This window comes from Pteronotus mesoamericanus, unplaced genomic scaffold (assembly GCF_021234165.1).
Source record: "Pteronotus mesoamericanus isolate MK-2021 breed Mesoamerican mustached bat unplaced genomic scaffold, CSHL_Meso_final contig_94, whole genome shotgun sequence".
NCBI lineage: Eukaryota > Metazoa > Chordata > Mammalia > Chiroptera > Mormoopidae > Pteronotus > Pteronotus mesoamericanus.
Genome location: NW_026555285.1, coordinates 27,956,962 through 27,980,054, shown reverse-complemented (window position 1 = coordinate 27,980,054; position 23,093 = coordinate 27,956,962). Strand labels below are relative to the sequence as shown.

General features: G+C 36.8%; 1 protein-coding gene across 1 annotated transcript in view; it reads right to left on the bottom strand.

Annotated features, from left to right (window-relative positions):
* PIBF1 (progesterone immunomodulatory binding factor 1) overlaps positions 1–23,093 on the bottom strand; it is a 177,386-nt gene that overhangs the window by 42,735 nt on the left and 111,558 nt on the right. Inside the window, exon 14 of the mRNA XM_054586420.1 lies at positions 22,917–23,019. Coding sequence (XP_054442395.1) covers positions 22,917–23,019 — 103 coding nt within the window. The remainder of the gene's footprint in view (positions 1–22,916; positions 23,020–23,093) is intronic.

The following is a 23,093-nucleotide window of genomic DNA, read 5'->3' as shown; positions in this document are numbered from 1 at the left end:
GTAAAATGTATACAAGTAGAGAGGAAACATAGCACTGTCAGTTTTAGCAGGATCCTACTTTGGTGTACAATGAGCTCTCAAAAAACATATTATAATATTGTAGATGCAAAAGCTGAACAATCACAACAAAACTGCTGGGTATCTATTATAAGGATTAGGTGATGGAGAAGGGAGTATCTTATTACATAAAAAAATTATACAATTCTGAAATAGTGTGACCTTAAAATGTTCTTTGACAATAAAACTGTAGTCTTTTATATGTTTAAACATTTTTTCCCTCTTTTCTTCATAATCCTAACAAGTTCAATTGAGGCTAAGGACTTGCTGTGTTTCTGGAACAAGAGATGATTTTTATTTTTTCTCAAATGAAGTACATTTACAAGATCAACATTTAAAAAGCTAAGACCTGAACATATTTATTTTAGCATTGCAATTTTTTGGTTTTCTGCTCACACAAAAAAAAAGAAAAGAAAAGATAAGAGTGACTAGCAGCTGAGGACCTGAAAATATAGAGAGCAGCAGGATGGGTAATGGTGGAAGGTCAAGTTGAAGGAAGAGAGAATCAGATGGTGGGGGAGAGGGGAAGAAATAATCATTTTTAGAATCATCAGTTATGAGGTCCAGATGGGTAAGCAGAAAAGTGAAGCCAAGAGGTGACTGAGCAACTGTTAAAGAATATGTGCTTGCAGTTTGGGAACTACTTTGTAAAAGTGATTTAAATTATTAATTATATTAGAAAATTTTCTTTTGGTTATATTAAGTATAGTTCAGTAAGAAATACCATGAAGAGAAGGAAATGAATAGTGAAAGAAAAGACTTCTTTTTCTGGACACATTTCATTATAGTGAAAGCAGAGCCATAAAGAAAAGAATACCGTGAATATTTTCTATAGTTTGGGTTTTAGTGTCTTTTTACTTGCTTTGGTAATCGTTCTTTAAAAATCTATTACAATGTCAGTGGAATCTTATTACTCTACTAAGTTACTTTATGAACATTCAAATATGCAGCTGGACAAAAATAAAACTAAGTTCTACTTACCTGCATAACCAGTTTCACTAGTCAATTAAATCAAACAATTGCCTTGACTTTGTTTTCACAAAACTGACCCTAACTGAATAAACTGAACTGACAAGTTGCTTTGTGTTTCAAAGTGCAGAACAATCTGAGAGAGAGAGAAAGAGAGAGAGAGAGAGAGAGAGAGAGTGTGTGTGTGTGTGTGTGTGTGTGTGTGTGTAGTGGGGCGGGGAGGAGGAGGAGGCACAAGGGAGGAGCCAGGTAGGGAAGGACTAGGGCATTTACAAATGGTAGTTAGCTGTGGTCTAGAATGAGCTATGTTTAAAACTTATCAAGTCTAATTTCAATCACTTAAAAATATAACAATGATTATTAACTAGTCTTATTTTAGTTCCTTTTCTTTCATTACAGCAATTACATATATTAGGTTTTAATACTATAAAAAAATTACGAGCCGAAAGCTGTATTTTCGAAAGGTATCTTTAATATACAACTTACAAACATCCCTGTCTGGATAACAGAAACTACTATAGTACTGCTGTCAGTTTTAAGGATATGTTTCTTTATAAGTTTGTTTGTAGGCTTCTAAATCCCCCAAATTGATTTTAATTCCTCAGGAAAAAAGGTACATGTTTCTCAATTTAAAGTGATATTAATTTCTATTTTTGAAAAATATAATTTAACAGTTTAATTCCTCCAAATATGGTTTAAAAAAGCCTTTCTGTAACTATAATAATTAGTATTCAAATAGTTTTGCAACCACTCTCCTTGCTTATTGTTAGTAATCTCTTCCTTATAGGAAAGCTTTAGTAATTAGTGACTCAGGAATCATACGTAATAAATGACTCAGGACTAAACCTATGACACATTTTATAGAATTTTTATTCCTCCTTTGTTTCAATAAACTGTACATATGATTCAGAGAAAAGCAATATCAGATTATAATTACGCATTTTGATTCACACAGTAATTTAACTTATTCTTATATATTTTCCCTTAAAATTTAAAAAACATAATGGTGACTACACTTTGTTGTGTTGTCCTGAACGTGAACTTTTTTCTTCTGTAGTTTATTTTGAAAGAAACTCCTAGAAATGGAACTCTTTCTTGCCAGGGACAAAATGTATTCTATTGAATGGAATTTAACTTTGAGTTACTTCCTGGGTACAGAATGTATACAAGTGATATTTTCCAGTAATGGTGATAGTTTGTGCTCCAAAATCCACATATCATTGCCTAATCTTTTTTATCGTGCCATGAAATGTAAAATGCCTATTGATATCCAATATGGGGCAACTCTTTGGGGTTGCTTCTCTGTTCTCAATCTAAAGCAGTTCTCAAACCTAGCTAATCATCAGAACCACTGTGGAAAATGTTTAAAAATCACACAATAGTAATTTCTGGGCCCCCACCCCAGGCCTACCGAAACAAAATTTCTCGGATTTCTTATATTCTAATGATTAGCCAAATTTGGAAAGCCCAGTTTTTGTGATCTTGGACGTGCTGCAGGCCACTCCTGCTTTTTTAGTAGGTTTAACACTAGTGCACATGAACTGTCTTATATCCTGAATTTACCATCCATCTCACTGAAACTGGCTTCTTCCCTAGTGTCCCCATACGGTTGATGGTATCACCATCTCTAACAGGGGTAATATATAACTGATACAATTCAACTGATAAGGAGAAGAGTCTTTGCAATGGAACAGGATCACGGGAAACTGTGCAGTGCCAGGTGTCACTTCTTCGTTGCTGGCGCAGAGGTGCAAGGGTTCTCAGAAGAGGGACCAGTCAGGCAGGACTGCGGTGGTATAATGACACTTGGGGGCTTAGGGCAGCCCCGATTTTCCACTGTTTTTGCAAATATTTTATTATTGTAATAATTTTAATAACCAAAAGCAAGTACATGCCAGTTTATTATCAGCCCTGCTCGGGTCCTCATAGTTTCACAGTAGGGTCCAGATAATGAGAAATCCATGAGAACAGGATATTAAGATATTTAAAAGTAATCAGCATAGAAGTGATGGGTAAATAGATCTGTAGAACATAATTTTTGTTTCAGAATGTGGCTCTGTGTCACATTTATTAGCATCATAAGGAGAGTTTGTTAAAAATGAAGATTCCTCGGTTTTATTCTAGACCTACTTAATCACAATCTCTGTGGGCAGCATCTAGTAATCTGCATTTTCAACAAGAATCTTAAGTAATTCTCATACTAACATTTTTGAAAATCACTACAGAGATGTGAGAACAGGGTAAAGGATGGACATAAGAGACACCTGCATTTGAGGGTTACGAGAATATGAAGGTATCAGCCAAGAAGATTAAAGAGGCATCTGAGGGAGAATGGTGCCATAAAACAAAGAGGAGAAAGAATTTCTAGAATATCTATAATGTCGTGCCATGGATAAGTCAGGAGAGTAAGAAGAGAATATAGCACTTAGGAAGTCGTTAGTGACCACGGAGAAAGGGCACAGTTGAAAAACGATGGGAGAAGAGAATAGAAGGAATTAAGTAAAAAGAGAAGGGTTAACTTTTGAAAAGTTACACAGACACACTCTTTTTTAAAAACTGAATTTATTGGCGTGACACTGGTTAATAAAATTATGTATGTTTCAGGTGTGCAGCTCTATAATACATTATCTGTATATTGCATCATGTGTTTACCACTCAAAGTCAAATCTCCTCCCATCACCATTTATTAACCCTTTACACTCTTCTACCACTCACCCCCTTTCCCTCTGCCAATCACTATACTGTTGTTTGTGTCTATAAGTTTTTTGTTTCTTTTTTGCTTAACCCCTTCGCTTTTTTCACCAAGCCTCCCAATCTCCCTCCCCTCTGACAGCTGCCAGTCTGATCTTGGTGAGTCTGTTTCTGTTTTGTTAGTTAATTTTGTTCCTTAGATTCAACACATGAGTGAAATCACGTGGTATTTTTCTTTTTCGGACTGGTTTATTTTACTTGGCATAATACTCTCCTGGTCCATTCATGCTGTCACAAGAGGTAAGATTTCCCGTTTTTATGGCCACGTAGTATTCCATTGTGTATGCGTACCACCATGTTTTTTAATCCATTCATCTACTGATGGGCACTTGGGCTGCATACAAATCTTGGCTATGGTAAAAAATGCTGCAATGAACATAGAGCTGCATGTATTCTTTTGAATCAGTGTTTCAGGTTTCTTCAGATATATTCCCAGAAGGGGAATTGCTGGGTCATAAAGCAGTTCCATTTTTATTTTGAGGAAACTCCATACTGTTTTCCACAGCAGCTGCACCAATCTGCATTCCGACCGACAGTGCACAAGGGTTGCCTTTTCTTCACATCCTTTCTAACACACACACACACAAACACACACACACACACACTTTTTTTTTTTGAAGAGGAACCAAAAGGGGCAAAGAAAAAAAAGTGAAGATTCTAAAAAAATCCTTGGACGAAAGGGATCCAGGGAAAATAAATTTGGATGACAATGTAACAAAAAAAAGATATAGATGATGGATTGATAATTTGGGGGTGTGGAAATGTTCTACAATGAAGAAAATGGGAAATAAAATAGATATCAAAAAATAAAAACACTGGCTAACAAGAATGAGCACCTGGTTGATGTTCAACAACATACATCTGTAATGCTCCCAAGCAGTAAAAGTAGCAGATTTCCACAATAATTTTTTGGCATGTTACCACAAAACTCAAGATTTTTCTTCTTCTATCCTACCTGCCATTAAACATTTATAGAGTAACTAACAGGTCGTAAGGTACTATGTAAAGGTAAAGATTGTCAAGAAAAGCCTCATGGGTGAACTTGGCCACAAGACAACCTAGAGTGCTAGTGAACGCAATATTCAGATGGCTAAGGTCCAACACTGGGTAGGAAGAAAAGTGGAGCCAGGAGGGACTTGACAAAGCAGAAAGATACAAAGAGTTTATGAATCTGCGACTTGTAATGAGCCCTAATAAAACACAAATTTAGTGGAAATGAAAGAACTGGGAGAGCTGGAAGGACTGACTGAGCTGGAAGGACAGGAGATTAAGAGTCGAAGAACGTAATTTTTGAGTTCAAGCCTTTTAGATTCCTTCTCTCTCAAAGCTATCCTTGAGAAATTCATTTTAATGTGGTTCAATTGCATAACAATGCTGATGGGGGGGGTGATGTTTGTGGTGTGATTTGTAATAGCTCTTAAGTGAAAAATTTACAGACACTGATGCATTATTAAGGCATAATCAATTAGGTAGAAAGTTTAAACAATTATTTGTTTGATGTGTAAACTGGATATAACTTATAAATAAATTGCTTTACCTGCTTCAGTGGTGGTTGGCATTTGGTACATAAACATAAATATATATTAAAAACAAAATAGAGAAACATCATATGTTATTCTGCAACTTTCCTTTTTTTTTGAAGAATTATCAATATAGTATGAATGTCTCTTAAAGTTAGCTCATAGAGATCTACTTTATTGTACCTATGTATCTTGAAGTCTCTCTTAAATCTAGCAATTCAATGTTTGCAACAAAATACCTGGATTCTATTAAGTGCCTTCTAGGTACAAAACCAGGCACTAAATGTTGCCATTTGGTTAGTTGAGATTGTGTATGTGCCATTTTCTAGATAAGTTTTTTGAAATAAATTTACTGTAACAGGTAAGTCTGTAAGTGATTATACTAGAAGATGAGGCCTTTGTGAACAAGGCTATACACATTAAGAGAGCAAGTCCGTGCCTGTTTTGCTATCAGTGGTTGAATATAGTGGGAGTTTGCTAAATGCTTAATAAATGACTGGAAAGAAAAAGGGCAAGAATCAAGGTTTAAGGAGGCTAAAGGAAGACCAATTCTTGTTGGCAGTAATGTGGTTGCATTATGATTTAGTCTAGATTTTTCTACTGTTTTATAAATCCCACGTCAACAATCTTAATGAATTTGATGGCTTCTTGAGAATAAGGTGGGTATATACATATACACAAAAAAGAAAGTCAATTACTTTTTTTCTCTTTCATATTGGACCAACGAATGGCCCAATGATCTGAAGACACTGGACATGAAGCAATGAAGGATGCTGACTCCTGGGACAGGGTTCATATGGCAGGGTACTGAGGCAATGAGGGTGGCATAGAGGGAACTCTGACATGTACAGCAGCCTCCTTGAGTATTCACCTAGGCACTGAACAGTGCACATATATAAAGAAACCATAAGGGACTGAGATAGAACCACTGAAAAACCTGGAAGGAATAATTTATTGATCTCACTGGCCAGTAATAGGACTTATTCTCACCAGACAAAGTACAAAATCTACTAATTCATAGGACATGGGGTAGTACTTGAAAAGCTTTGTCTCACTAGTAGTGGATAAACACTTCTTTGCTAATAAAGCTTAAAATCAAGACTTGAAATGACCAAACTGTTCCCAAGAAACAGCCATTTTTGTGAACAAAACTCAGCCTATAAGAATCCAAAAATTATTTAGCTCTAAGATAAAATTCACAGTGTCTGGTATCCAGTAAAAAAAATTAGTAGGCAAGCAAGGAAGCAGGAACCTATGATACATAATGAAATAAGTCAATTTAACAGAAAGCAATCACAAAATGACAAGATATAGAATTAGCAGACAAGGATATCAAAGTGGTTATTGAAAATGTATGTCATATGCTCAAGAAAATAAAGTTTGAAAAATTTAAGTAGAGATCTTGAAAATACAAATAAGAACCAAAATTAACTTCTAAAAATGAAAACTATTAATATCTGAGATGAAAAACTTACTGAATTGAATTAACAGATTATACATTGGAGAAGGAAAAGTTAGTGGACTTGAGGACTTAGCAAAATAAATGATGCAAAAGAGAGTGCAAAAAAGAAAAAGAGAGAGAGAGAAGCTAAAAAATAAACACCCCAAAATATTTGAAGAAATAAAGGCTGAAAAACTTCCAGAATTGATGATATCACATATGCAAGAAGTTTGACAGAACCCAAGCATGGGAACATGAGGAAAATCACATCAAGCCATATCAAAATCAAACTGCTTAAAGCTGGTGAAAAAAAAATCTTAAAAGCAGCTAGAGGAATTAGACACATTACTTACAGCGGAACAAGGATGAAAATGAAAACATTTCTTGGCAGAAACAATGCAAACTAAGAGAGTGAAGTAACATCTCTCAAGCAATAAAAAAGATAAAGAGGGGAAAAAACCAACCTTGAATTCTTTACCCAGGGAAAGCATATTTCAAAAACAAAGGTGAACTCAGCAATTCCACTTCTAGGTCTACATTCAATAGTATTAAAATAGTCCGGCCAACATGGAGGTGTAGGTAGACATGCTTCTCTCCTCCTCGCACAACCATAAGAAGGATCACAACTAACCTCAAAACAAAAAACCACCAGAACTGTCAGAAAATAGAACTGTATGGAAGTTCAACAACCAAGAATTTAGAGAAGAAATATTTATCCAGATGGGAAGAGGGGTGGAGACTGGGAGCCAGAGGAGGGAGGATGCGGTGTGGTGGCGGTAGGGTGGTGGCAGTGGCTGGCAGATCAGGCAGTCCCACATTCATGTGTGGTGATAAAAACTGGGAGGGACACCTGGGGAGAGAGCGATCTCAGCCCCAGACTAGGGGTATATCACCGGGAAATAAAGCCTCATAACTTCTGGCCATAAAATCCACTGGGTGTTGGGGTGGCAGAAGAAACTGATGGTCTCTCAGGAGAGACCATTTAAAGGGCCCCCACGGTCCTAGAATGTGCCAAACCCACCGACTCTGGGAACAACCACCAGAGCAACAGCTAAAGGGGCACCAGTTGTTTATGGGAAGTGGGTGAAGTGACTGGAAATGGGGTGAGTGCCAAGCAAGTGGCGTTAGTCCCTTCCAACCCCTCCCCCAACATACACTGCAACAAAGCAGTGAAGTGGGTCCTGGACAATACCTAAGGCTCCACTCCTTATAACGTAACAGGTGCACCAAGAAAGGGAGTCAAAACAGCTCTACCTACTACACAGAAACAAACACAGGGACGCTGCCAAATTGAGGAGACAAATATGGCCCAAATGAAAGAACAGATCAAAACTTCAGAAAAAGAACAAAACAAAATGGAGACAGTCAGCCTATCAGATGCAGAGTTCAAAACACTGGTGATAAGAATGCTCAGAGAACTCATTGAGTGTGGCAAAATCTTCAGGGAAGAAACAAAGCCTACACAAAATTAAATAAAGAAAAATCCACAGGGAACCAACAGTGAAGGGAAGGAAGCTGGGGTTCAAATCAATGATTTTGAACATAAGGAAGAAATAAACAGTCAACCAGAACAGAATGAAGAAACAAGAATTCAAAAAAACTAGGAGAGAATAAGAAGACTCTGGGACATCTCCAAAAGTGCCAACAACTGAATTTTAGGGATGCCAGAAGGAGAAGAGGAAGAGCCAGAAATTGAAAACTTATTTGAAAATATGGTGAAAGAAAACTTCCCTAATTTGGTGAAGGAAATAGACATATAAGTCCAGGAAGCACAGAGAGTCCCAAACAAGTTGGACACAAAGAGGACCACACCAAGACACATCATAATTAAAATACCAAGGTTAAAGATAAAGAGAGAATCTTAAAAGCTGCAGGAGAAAAGCCGTTATTTACCTACCAAAGAGTTCCCATAAGACTATCAGCTCATTTCTCAAAAGACAAGAAGGGACTGGAAAGCAGCATTCAAAGTGATAAAAAGCAAGGACCTACATCCAGATTACTCTATCCAGTAAAGCTATTATTTAGAATTGAAGGGCAGATAAAGTGCTTCCCAGACAGTGTAAAGCTAAAGGAGTTCCTCATCAACAAGCTCTTATTATATGAAATGTTAAAGGGACTTATTTAAGAAAAAGAATATCAAAACTATGAACAGTAAAATGACAACAAACTTACAACTATCAACTGAATCTATAAAAAACAACAAAAAAACCAAGCAAACAACTAGAACAGGAACAGAATCATAGAAATGGAGATCATTTGGAGAGTTATCAACTGGGAGGGGGAAGGGGGAGAATACGGGAAAAGGTACAGGGATTAAGAAACATAACTGATAGGTAGAAAATAGATGGGGATGTTAAGAATGGTATTCCTGATGGAGAAGCCAAAGAACTTACACGCACAGCTGATGCACATGAACTAAGTGGAGGCATTGCTGGAGGGAACAGGGTACCAGGTGGAGGGTTGCAAAGGGAAAAAAAATTGGAACAACTGTAATAGCATAGTCAATAAAATATACTTTAAAAAAGTGTTAAAATAGGCATTCAGACATATCCTGTACTTGGACATTCATAGAAGCATAATTTACGAGAGTCAAAAGGTGGAAATCACCCAAGTGTCCATCAATGAATGAATAAGTTACATGTAATATATCTGGAAATTTGCTAAGTGAGTAGATTTCAGGTGCTCTCACCCTTTATATAGAAAAGGTTAAATACTATGTCAGGTGACAGATATGTTGCTTAGCTTGACTGCAGTAATCATTTCATTAGGTGATAAATATATATATCAAATCATCATGTTGTTACCTTAAATATATATTTTATTAATAGTGTAGTGATTGCAAGGGGAAGGGGGATTAAGGGGGTTAGATGGCAATGAAAAAATACAATTAAAAAATTAAAAAATAACAAAAAAAATTTCAAGATGCAGAACAAGTAAAAACTCTTAAAGGTGAAGTACAAGAAACATAAGAAAAAGACAGATAACTTGGATTTCATCAAAATTAACTTTTGTGATCAAAGGACACTAGCAAGAAAGCAAAAGATAACCCACAGAATGGGAGAAAATATTTGCATATCATATATCTGATAAGGGTCTAGCATTCAGAATATATAAAGAGCTTTTAAAACTCCACAGCAAAAGACAGACACCCCAATTAAAAAATGGACAAAGGATGTGAATAGATGTTTCTTCAAAGGTAAACAGATAGCTAATAAGCACACAAAACAATGCTCAACAGCATCGATTATAAAGTTAATGCAAATCAAAATCACAATGAGATACTTCTTCAGACTCATTAGAATGGCTAGAATTAATTGCCTCCCACCCCCTCGCCCCACACAAAAGTACTGGTGAGGATATGAGAAATTGAAACCCTTGACCTTGCTGGTGGCAATGTAAAACAATGAAGTTGCTGTGGAAAATAATTTTGTGGTTCCTCAAAAAGTTAAACAAAATTACCATGTGACCTAGCAATTCCACTTCTTAGATACAGACCCAGAAGAATAGAAAGCAGGTATTTAGACAAAAACATTGTATACAATGCTCATAGCAGCACTACTCACAATAGCCAAAAGCTGGAAATAACCTAAACATCCATCTGCTGATGAATAGATAAGCAAAATGTCATACACCTGCACAATGGAATACTATTCAGTCTCAAACAGGAATTAAGTACTGATAGATGGCAGAACATGAATGAACTTTGAACACATTATGTTATGTGAAAGAAGCCAGACACAAAAGATAACATATTGCATAATTCCATTTATATGAAAAATCGATAGAGACAGAAAGCACATTAGTGATTGCCAGGGGCTGGAAGGAGGGGGGAATGAGAAGTGACTACTTAATGGGAACAGGGTTTCTCCTTCTGGGTGATGAAAATGTTCTCTAACTCGATAGTGATAATGATTGTACATTATAAACACACCAAAAAGCCACTGAATTGTACTGTACAATTTAAAATGGTTAAAAACTCTCATATGCATACAGTTTATTTGGCCTTAGGAATATAACTGAGACATATATTTTAATCTTGACTTTTGTTAAGAATAGTCAGAAATGTAAAAACAAAAAACAAATAACCAAGGAAAAAGGTGAAATAACTTTCTGTAACATACAGAAGTGAAAAGAACTCATCACTAGCAGCCCTGTTTCATTAAGTATTGTTTAAAGAAGTACATCAACCAGAAGCAATATGATACCAGATGGAAATTTGTCTCTACACAAAGGAATAAAGAATACCAAGCATGGCAACTATTTGGTTGAATATAATAGCTTTTTCTCATATTATTATATGTCTTTAAAAGACTATCAACTGTTTAAAGTAAAAATAATTAGCAATGCAGTGAGTTTCATACAAGTGTAAGTAAAATGTATGAGAGCAGGGGCACAAAGCCTGGAGGTGGGGTAAATGGAAGGACACCACTGTACAGTTTTTATGCTACATATAAATAAAGTGGTAAAATACCACATGAAACTGGATGGTGGTAAGTTAAAGATATAAATATATATACAATGTAAAGCAACCATAGTAATAACAAACGGTTATAATCAATAAGCCAACAATGAGATAAATGGTATGATAAAATTTTCAATTAATCCAAAAGAAGGCAGGGAAAAAAAGGAAGAGAAGAAGAGATGGGATAAATAAAAAAACAAGGAGCACGATAGTGAATTTAAAAATAATCATATTAGTAAACACATTAAATTGTAAATGTTTTGAAAACCCCAATTAAAAGTCTTATTTTGTCAGATTCGATAAAAAATCATTTTCTAACTCATATATGATACTTATAGGACAACTATGCATAAATAGCTTAAAAGGTGAAGAAATGATGGAAAAACATGCCAAATTAAACTAGTGAAAATATGTGAAACTTTTACATTAAAAACAAAAAAACCCCAAAACCCCAAAGCAAACAAAAGCCAAACAAATCAGCTGCTCCCCTCAAATGGACAAAAAACAAAAACAAAAACAGAACACTACTAAGAGGAATTTAACATTTAAATAAATGAAAAGATATACTGGGTTCATGGATCAGAATATTCAATATTATTAAGAATTAGATTCTCCTCATTTCATTCATAGATTCCATACAATCCCAATAAAAATCACAGCTAGTGGTTTTTTGTTTGTTTGGTTTTTTATTTTTGTAGAAATGGGTATAGAATTCATATGGAAATAAAAAGGCACAGAATGACCAAAACGCTTTGAACTTGAACAGAGATGGAGAACCAATACTGTCTAATTTCAAGACATAATAAAGCTATAGTAATCAAGATGGTGATATTGGTACGAAGACAAGGAGATAAATGGTACAGAACAGAGTCCAGAAACAGACTCTCACATATATGACAAATTAATGTTCAACAAGGGTCTTTCCAGCAAGTGGTGCTAGAACCATTTGGTTTCAATATGCAAATGAATGAATTTCAACCTATACCTTGATATGTGTAAATCTTGCGCAGTATACAAAAATTAACTAGAAATGGATTATAGACTAAAACTATGAAAGATCTAGAGGAAAGACCTAGAGGAAAAAAATCTTGTGATAATGGGTTAAAAAAGATACTTTAGATACTATACCCAAAACATAATCCATAAAAGAATGAACTGATAAATTGGACTTGATAAAAACTCCTGTCTTTAAAAAACATTATTAAGAGATGACAAGACAGGCCACAGAGTGGAAGAAAATATTTGCAAATCATGTATCTGATAAGAGACTTGTATCTAAAATGTATAAATAATGCTCAAAACTCAGTAATAAGAAAAACAATCTGATAAAATGTCAAAAAACTTGAACAAACTCTTCTCCTAATAATAAAAACAGAGGGCAAAGAAGAACACGACAAGATGCTCAACATCATGAATCATTAGGGAAATGAGAATTAAAACCACAAGATACCCCTACACAGCCATTAGAACGGCTAAAATGAAAAAGACTGACTGGACCAAGTTTTTGCAAGGATGTAGAGGAACTAGAACTTCCATATACTGATGGTGGAAATGTAAAATGCTATAAACATTTGGTAACCAGTTTGGAAGTTTCTTAAAACATTAAAAGGACACTCAATATATAATTCGGTTATTATTCCAAGGTAATTTACCCAAGAGAAACAAAAGCATATATTCATACGAAGACTTGTATATGATGATCATATCTGCTTTATTTATAATATGCAAAAACTGGAGACAACCCAAATGTCTACCAACAGGTGAATGGATGAAAACCTTTGGTATATCTAATCCAAAAGTATCTGTAAACAAATGAAAATGAACATACAACAACACAAACCCTGCGAGATACAGCGAAAGCAGTCCCGAGAGGGACATTCATAGCGTTACAGGCCTACCTAAGGGAACAGAAAAATCTCCAACAACCTAACCCTACATCTAAAAGAACTAGAGAAATAACAACAAACTAAGCCCAGAAAGAGTAGAAGGAAGAAAATAATCAAGATTAGGGCAGAATTAAATGACATAGAGACTAAAGGAACAGTTCAAAGGATCAATGACTCCAGGAGCTGGTTCTTTGGAAAGATAAACAAAATTGACAAACCTTTAACCAGACTCAGCAAGAAAAAAGACAGAGGACACAAATGAATAAAATCAGAAATGAAAGAGGAGAAATAACAACAGACACCACAGAAATACAAAGATTATAAGAAATTGTTATGAACTATATGTGAAGAAATTGGACAACCTGGGAGAAACAGATAAATTTGTAGAAACTTACAATCTTCCAAAACTGAATCAGGAAGAAATAGAAAATGTGAATAGACATTACAACTAGCAAAACTGAAAGAGTGATCAAAAAACTCTAGGGACACAAAAGCCCTGGAGCAGATGGCTTCACAGGCGAATTTTACCAAACATTCAAAGAATAACTAATATCTATCCTCTTCATACTATTCGAAAAAGTTCAAGAAGAGAAGACTCCCAGACTCCTTTTATGAGGCCAGTATCATCCTAATTCCAAAACCAGGTAAAGACACAAGAAAGAAAATTACAGGCCATTATCTCTGATAAACACAGATGCTAAAATCCTCAACAAAATATTAGCAAACCAGATCCAGCAATACATTAAAAAGATCATACACCATGATCAAGTGGGATTTATTCCAGGGATGCAAGGATGATACAATATTTGCAAATCAATAAATACAATACATCACATAAACAAAATCAAAGACAAAAATCACATGATCCTATCAATAGATGTGGGAAAAGCATTTGATAAAATCCAGCATCTATTTATGACAAAATCACTCAGCAAAGCGGGGGGGGGGGGGGTAGAGAGAGTATACCTCAACATAATAAAGGCCACATATGAAAAGCCTATTGCCAGCATCATACTCAAAGGGCAAAAACTAAAAGCATTCCCTTAAGATCAGGAACAAGATGAGGGTGTCCGCTTTCACCACTCTTATTCAACATATATAAAAAAGCATATAGTAATTCCATTTATATAAATCTAGGAAATGTAAACACATCCAACAGTGACAAAACAGAAATCAGTGGTTATGCGGAGGTCAGGCTGTGAGCATGGGGCAGGGGCGTTAAAGGGAAGAGAATCCAAAGGATCACAAGGAAACTTTGGGGGAAATGCGTGTGTTCATTATCTTCATTTTGGTGATGGTTTCATGGGTATACACACATGTCAAAATGCAGCATATTGTACACTCTAAATATGTGCAGTTCAGTGTATGCTCATTATGCCTCAATAAAGCTGCTGTAAAAGTAGTATTTGTTTTCATTTTGAGTGCTTTTTAACATTTTCATTTTGGCTACTCACTTATGTACAATATCAGACATACTCTGAAAAGTAAATAATAGTAAGTTTAACAATAGTTAAGTTTCACTTGTGTTTTATTCTCAAAAACTCCAAGCTGGTTTATGTATTTAACCTGCTCAAAAAATACAGATCCTGAGAGAATTCCTTTCTTTGTTTTATTCACCATGGATATCATGAATAGTCTATTGTTATAGAAGCAATCTAATACAGGCATACCTCAGAGATATTGCAAGTTTGCTTCCAGACCACCCAATAAAATGATTATTGTAATAAAGCAAGCTGCACATTTTTTTGGTTTCCTAGTGCATATAAAAGTTGTGTTTACATTATATTGTACGCTATTGCTAAAAAATGCTAACCATCATTTGAGCCTTCAATGAGCAATAATCTCTTTGCTGGTGCAGGGTCTTGCCTCAACATTGGTGGCTGCTGCCTCCTCCAGGTGGTGGGGGCTGAAGGCTGGGGTAGCTGTGACAATTTCTTAAAATAAGACAACAGTGAAGGTTGCCGCTTCAATGAACTAACTCTTCCTTTCATAAGGCATTTCTCTGTAGCATGTGATGCGGCTTGACAGCATTTTATTCACAGCAGAACTTTAAAAGTTGGAGTCAACCTTCGTTGCCTCTTTATCAACTAAGTTTATGTAATATTTTCAGTCCTTTGTTGTCATTTCAACAATCTTCACAGCATCTTCAGCAGAAGTAGATTCCGTTTCAAAGCATCAAATTACAACTAAACTGCAGGAGAACCATCATTCAGGACCACCTGAATTAGAGCTGAATGGAATTTCTACAACTAGGGAATTAAAGAAGAAACCACCTCAAGACTGGTAGGAGAGGCAGACAAACAGAATGGGCTGGTCCCACATACCTGCGTGGCGGGCAAAAACCAGGAGGGAGAAGTAAGGAACGAGACCCACATCAGGTCCCCAGCCCAGGGTTCCAGCACCAGGAAGAGAAGTCCCATAACTTCTGGCTGTAAAAACTAGTGGGAATTGAGGCTGAAGAAGGTGGAATCTTCTAGAGTCCCAGGCAGTTTTTCTTAAAGGGCCCAGGCACAGGCTTACCCCGACTCACTCCCTCTGAGCTCTAGCTCAGGGGCAGCAGCTCTGAAGGAGCAGACTTGCAGGAAGGAACTGAATTGTCAGGCATCAGGGTGAGAGCTGGAGGGACAGCTTTCCCGCAGACAGAGGTGCTGGCAGGCAGGCACCAGATCAGAGACTCCATCAACCTGGCTCACACTGTTCATTCCGCCCTGGTGATTCCCTGAGGCCCTGCCCCACCAACTTTCAGGCCCAGCCATGCTGTTTCCAGTGGCTTTTCCATATGAATTGCTTGTCTTGGCTCATGCTTCAAATTTTCTTAAGATTCTCTCAAACAAGAATCATCTGGCCTCTCCATACCCCCTAGCTCCAGCTAAGTGGCCCCAGCTCTCTACTAGCAGCGGCCAGCCTTGGTTCACAGCTTGGCCTCTCCCCTGGGCACCTCCAAGCTCAGCACAAGTATCAGCCATTTGCAGATCACTTTGTAGCTTATGCCAGGTGGCCCTGAGCAGATCACAGGTGGTGCCTGACCTTGGCCTGTACGTCACATCCAAGGAGGCCCCAGAGCCAGCACACCCAGTGGGCAGCTTCAGATCACCTCCACAAGAGACACACTCAAGGGGCAGACTCAGCAGGCACCAGAGTCCTGCTAAAGTAAGTCCTGCTCTGTCAGTTAGGCCCCTGCACAGGTGATCCTCCATGGTGGTTGGAAGTGAGCAGTCAGTGGTCAGAGCCAGTCCTTGCAGCTGATTGGCCTAACTGGAGGGACTGGGTAAATCCCTCCCAGTGAGGTGCTAACAGCAATCAAGGCTCAACCACAGCAGAAGGGTGTATAGCCCATAAGTGGTGGGGGTACACACCTCAAGTGCCCAGCTTGGGAAACCAGGCAAGCTGTGTCACTGGACCATGCAGAACACCTACTACACATTAGGCAACTCTACCAAGCCAGTGAGACATAGTAGCTCTACCTAATACACAGAAACAACACAGGAAGGCTGCAAAAATGAGGAGACAAAGAAACATGGCCCAACTGAAAGAACAGAACAAAACTCCAGAAAAAGAACTCAGCAGAATAGAGACAAGCAATCTATTAGGTGCAGAGTTCAAAACAATAGTTATGAGGATGCTCAATGAATTTAGTGATAACCTCAACAACATAGTAAATAATCAGAAAAAAAGGATACACTTATTGAAATTAAGATTAACTTACAGGGAATCAACAGTAGAGTGGATGAAGCTGAGGATCAATTCAGCAATTTGGAATATAAGTAAGCAAAAAACACCCAATCAGAACAGCAAGAAGAAAAAGAATCCCTAAAAATGAAGAGAGTGTAAGGAGCCTCTGGGACAACTTCAAGTGTACCAACACGTGCATCATAGGGGTGCCAGAAGGCAAGAGACAGAGCAAGAAATTGAAAACCTATTTGAAAAAAATGACAGAAAACTATCCTAACCTGGTGAAGGAAAGAGATATGTAAATCCAGGAAGCACAGAGAGTCCCAAACAAGATGAACTCAAAGAGGCCCATACCAAGGCACACCATAATTAAAATGCCAAAGGGTAAATACAAAGAGGGAATCTTAAAAACAGCAAGAGAAAAGTAGTTAGTTACCTACAAGGGAGCTCCCATAAGATGGTCAGCTGATTTCTCAACAGAAACTTTGCAGGCTAGAAAAGATTGGCAAGAAATATTCAAAGTGATGAAAAGCAAGGACCTACAGCCAAGATTATCTACCTACCAAAGCTATCATTTAGAATCAAAGGTCAGATGAAGAGCTTCCTAGACAAGAAAAAGCTGAAGGATTTCATCACCACCAACCAGTATTATATGAAATGTTAAAGGGTCTTCTTTAAGAAGAAAAGCAAGATAAAAAATATGAACAATAAAATTGAGATAAATACATATCTATCAACAGTTGAATCTAAAATACAAAATGTATAAACAAGCAGAACAGCAAGAGAATCATAGAGACAGAGAACATTTTGATGGTTGCCAGATGGGAGGCAGTTTAGGGGGATGGGCAAAAAATGTTAAAGGATTTGAAGTACAAACTGGTAGTTACAGCTGAAACTAATATAATAATGTATGTCAACGGTAACTGAAAATAAAAAATGATAAAAAAAAGTAGATTCCACCTCCAGAAACCACTTTCTTTGCTCATCCAGAAGAAGAAATACCTCATCTGCTCAAGTTTTTAAGATTGAAGCAATTTAGTCACATCTTCAGGCCCTACTTCTAATTTTCTTGCTTTTCCCCCACCACATTAGCAGCTATCTTTCTCCACTAATGTCTTGAAATCCCTCAAAGTCATCCATGAGAGTTGGAATCCACTTCTTCCAAACTGCTGTAATATTGATATTTTGACCGCTTTCCATGAGTCACAAGTGTTCTTAATTAATGGCATCTAGAATCCTCTCCCGAAAGTTTTCACTTTACTTTGCCCAGGTCCTTCAGAGGACTGCCTATGGCAGTTAGAGCCTTATGAAAAGTATTTCTTAAATAATAAGACTTGAAAGTCAAAATTACTCCCTGCAGAATGGATGTTGTATTCACAGGCATGAACACAACCATGATCTAATTGTACACTTCTATCAGAGCTCTTGGCTGTCTAGGTACACTGTCAATAGCAGCAACATTCTGAAAGGAATCTTTTTTTCTGAGCAGTAAGTCTCAGCAGTGGGCTTAAAATATTCGGTAAACCATGTAGTAAACAGATGTGCTGTCATCCAGGCTTTGTTGCTCCATTTATAGAACGCAGACAGAAGAGATTTAGCATAATTATTAAGGGCTCTCGGATTTCTGGAATGGTAAATGAGCACTGGCTTCATCTCACAGTCTCCAGCTGCATTAGCCTCTAATAAGACTGTCTTTTGAAGTCAGGCATTGACTCCTTCTTCCTAGCTATGAACATCCTAGATAGATATTTAATCCAAATTGAAAATCTGTTCTTTAGTGTAGCCACATTCATTAATTATCTTAGCTAGACCTTCTGGCTAACTAACGAGGCCTGTCCAGAAAGTATCCAGCCACATTATAGGAAAAATAGATATTTATTGACTAAGATACCAGAAACATTGCACACCGGGCAATGACACCTCAGTCCCCTAAAAAGTAGGCACCGTGGAACCTTACACAGTTCTCCCAATTGTCATCAGCTGCCCCATTGTATTTTCCTCAATCTCATTGATAGTCTGAAATCTCTTTTGAAGGTGTTTTAGTTTTGGGAAAAGCCAGAAGTCACCGGGTACCAAATCTGGGCTGTAGGGGGCCGCGTCACCTGGGTGGTTTGATGTTTCACCAGAAAACATCTTCATGAGATGTGATGCATGAGTGGGTGCATTGTCCTGATGAAGCTGCCAATCACCAGTTGCCCGTAGCTACCTTCTGAATCATCCAAATAGTTTCCATGGAAGAATGTTCAAGCTTAATACAAAATGTGATGTAGATTCGCTGCTCTACTCACTCAGTCATTTTGAGTGTGATGGACACCCAGTACACACGCTCACTGTGGGGGTGGGGGTATCTACCTAATTCATGGGTGTAAAGTCGTCATTGTTCTTGCATGCACATTGCAGCCCACTCTCCTTGGTTGCCAGGTTACATGGATGTCATGCAAACCATTTTCATTATATTAACAATGTTGGACTCTTTCTGGACAGACCTTGTACTGTAGTTTCTACATCAGCACTTGCTGCTTCACCTTGTACCTTTATATTAAGGAGATGGCTTCTTTCCTTAAACCTCATGAACCAGCCTTTGTAGCTTCAAACTTTTCTTCTGTAGCTTCCTCATCTCTCTCAGCCTTCACAAAATTCAAGAGAATTAGGAACTTGCTCTGGATTAGGCTTTGGTTTAAGGGAATATTGCAGTTGCTTTAATCTACTCAAAACAGTAAAACTCTATCCATATCCACAGTAAAGCTGTTTCATTGTCTTATCATTTGTGTGTTCACTGAGCGCACTTTTAATTTCTTTCAAGGACGCTTCCTTTGCATTTACAAGCTGGCTAATTTTTTGGCTCAAGGGGCCTTGCTTCCAGTCTAGCTTTCTTGGCTTATGATATGCCTTCCTGGCTAAGTTTAATCATTGCTAGCTTTTCATGGAAAGCGAGAGACCTGTGATTCTTCCTTTCACTTGAACATTTAGAGGCCATTATAGGATTATTAACTGGCTTAATTTAAATATTGTAGTGTCTCAGGGAATTGGAAGGCCCAGGGATGTGGGGGAATGGCCAGTCAGTGGAGCAGTCAGAACACACACAATTACTAGTTAAGTTCACTGTCTTATTTGGGTGTAATTCATGGAGCTCCAAAACAATTACAGTAGTAACATCAAAGACCAGTGATCACAGATCACCATAACATATATAACCATAATAAAAAAAAGTTCAAACATTACCAAAATGTGGCACAAAGACAAAGTGAGCAAATTCTGTTGAAAAAAAAATGGTACCAACAGATTTGCTCAATGCAGGGTTGTCACAAAGCTTCAATTTGTAAAAAACACAGTATCTGTGAAACGTAAAAGCAAAATGCAATAAAAGGAGCTTTGTCTGTAACATCATTTTTGTGGGGTAGAAGAGAGTAAAATACATGAAATATTTCAAATTGTAATACTTTATTTTCAATCTTAAGGGAAATTATACACTCAGTATAAACCTTTTAATATAGCTTTACTGATTCTTTCTCCATATGTCTAAAAAAATTTGAACATACACAAAAGTATGAAACTGAATAATGAACTACACGAATCCATCTCCCAGCTTCGAATGTTATCCACATTTTGAGTTTTTTGTTTTATCTATTGAGCCTTTTCCTTCTCTTCCTTATGGAATATTTAAAGCAAATTGTACACATCATACCATTTCACATCGCAAGCATTTCAATATTTAAGTCTTTTTCTCAATATTAGGTAAGTTTTTAAAAAATTGCTTCATGCAAAGTTAAATACCATTAAAATTTAATTTAATTACTTAATTTAATTTCCTATAATTCCCCTCCTACAATTTGTATAGGAGTGTGTGTCCATTTAGGAATTACTATTTAAATTACCTAATGTGCACCAAGGTGTTTTTTTTTACCTCGAATATCTAGTTTTATTTTTTTATTGTATTTTTTTCCATTACCATTTAGCCCCCTTTTACCTCCTCCCCCTGCAATTGCCACATTGTTGTCTATGTCCATGAGGCCTTTTGACTTTTTGCTCCATGCTCACCCAAGGACAATTTTTCATTTCTTTCAGAGAGAGGGGAAGAAGAAAGGAAGGGAGGGAGAGAAACAATGATGGGAGAAAGAGAAACAATGATGCAAGAGAAAAACTTCAATTAGTTGCCTTGTATGCTCCAGGATGGGAATCATTTTGCGCCTGGACTGGGATTGAACCTATGACCCAGGTGGGCATTGAAGCTGCAACCATTCAGCTACGGGAATGATGCTCCTACCAACTGAGCCACACTGGCCAGGGCCAAAGTAGTTTTTTAAAAAAGTAATACACTAACAAGTTTATATGAATTTTAGTATTTTATCTTTTAAGAAATATTTCGGTAGCTTATTCTGCAATTAAAGCAAAGACAAGGGATCTATAATGTATAAGTGAACAGAGGTTCATTTGCTATTTTATATATTTATTTATACAGCCTTCCATGGTTTCACCTTGCAGTGTGCTGCCGGTTTGTAGTTTTCAAGAGCTGCCTGGTAAATTTTTAGGAATTTTGTGAGCTGGTTGTTAAATATCACCATTGTTAAAACTTTGATTCAAAAGAAAATAAATTCTATTGAAAAAGAAATAAATACTAAAAAAAATTCATCAATTTTTAATTATTTTACTATACTTCACTGTTACCTATGCTGTTTTGCTCACACATGTCTATTGTATTTGCATAGCGGAAGCGCTATGAAATGGTGTGCTCCTGAACATCTTTTCTCTGCTTCTTGTTCCCTAACATATTGTTGGCAGCTTGAAGTTAGTCATGGTTGGAATATTTTTCCCACAGAAGCAAATGCTACAAATCAGAACCGTTCCTCACACCCCTCCCTGGGGGGCTGGTTGTTCAGCTTTGCCAGCACGGCTCTGCGTCCATCCTGAGCCTTAACTATGTGTCAGGCACTGCAGTACTGTAAAACATTTCTGATCTTCTAAAATTTGAGCAGAAAGATCCTTCTGATGTTATAAGATTAATAGCATTTTAATAGAGGGCACTATAAAGACAAATGTAAAAGGCAGGTCCTTAAGAAAACAAATGAAGAATATATGTTATGTATTAACACTTCTTAATATATGACTTTAAAAGGAACACTAGTGAAGTGGCATTTATGCTTTTAATTATTTTACTATTTGAATGTAAGAAGTATAGAAAAATGTAATTAGATGTTGACTTAAGTAATAAGAGAATTGAACATACTATGTAAAACTTATATACAACCTTTGAACAACATGGGTTTGATGTGTGGGTTTGCTTGTGTGCAACTTTTTTCAATAAATATATAGTGAGCCCTCCTTATCCCTGAGTTCCATATCCCTGGATTTCACATCCCCTCTTGGGAATCTGTGGTTCCAAGGGGCAACTGAATGTACTGTTCTGTGACCTTTCATAAGGGGACTTGAACATCTGTGGATTTTGGTATCTGTGTGTGTGTGGGGGGGGGGCGGCGGCGGTGGAGTCCTGTTACCAATTCCTAGCAGTTACCGAGGGACAAGTATATATAATAAAGTTTTTTTGGGGGTGTGTGAATTGTGACATGTGGATTTTCCACTGTGGAAAGGGGGGTTCTGTATCCTTGACCCCTGCATTGTTCAAGGTTCAACCATATTTTCTTTAAAGAATACAATATTAGGCTAAGGAAAATTAAAAAAATATAAATTTCATTAAAAAATATACATAATTTGGGAACTATCATATACCAAAGAATGTGAGAGTTTAAGTGTATGCCAAGTTAAGTGTGTTTAGTAGATAAGTGACTTTTTTTAATCAAAGGAGTCAAAAAGCAAATCTATTACAGTATTTTAAAAATGAGGCTTTAGTTAAAAACATAAAATGCCACTAAAATTTGTTAAACTTGTTTTGCCAGTTGATATTCCCAGAAATCAGAGCTCAGTCTGTCTAGCCTGCATTTATATTTAGTCTGGGCATTTAATCTCTCTTTTGATCTTTGTTTCGCCATATACTGTAAGTTGTTTCACAAGGCTTTAACATTAAGTTAGTTTCATAAATTGTAAAATCATTTTGTACTACTCAACAGCTTATTTTAAGGCTGCTCAGAAAATACACAAAGGAGTAACGAAGAATTAAAATGAACATTGTGATTCATTATATGTGTTTCTTTAAAGTTATTTACCTCTTGTGAAAGCTGTGTTACTTGGTCCTTTTGACGTTCCAGGTCTTTTAAAACTGACGAGTTTTGTTTTTCTAATTGAAGTACTCTTCTTGCCAAGTGGACACTAGACAAAAGAAATAAAAAAATAATAATATTAGAAAAGGGGAATGCTATCTAAAATATCCAAAATTTGTCTGC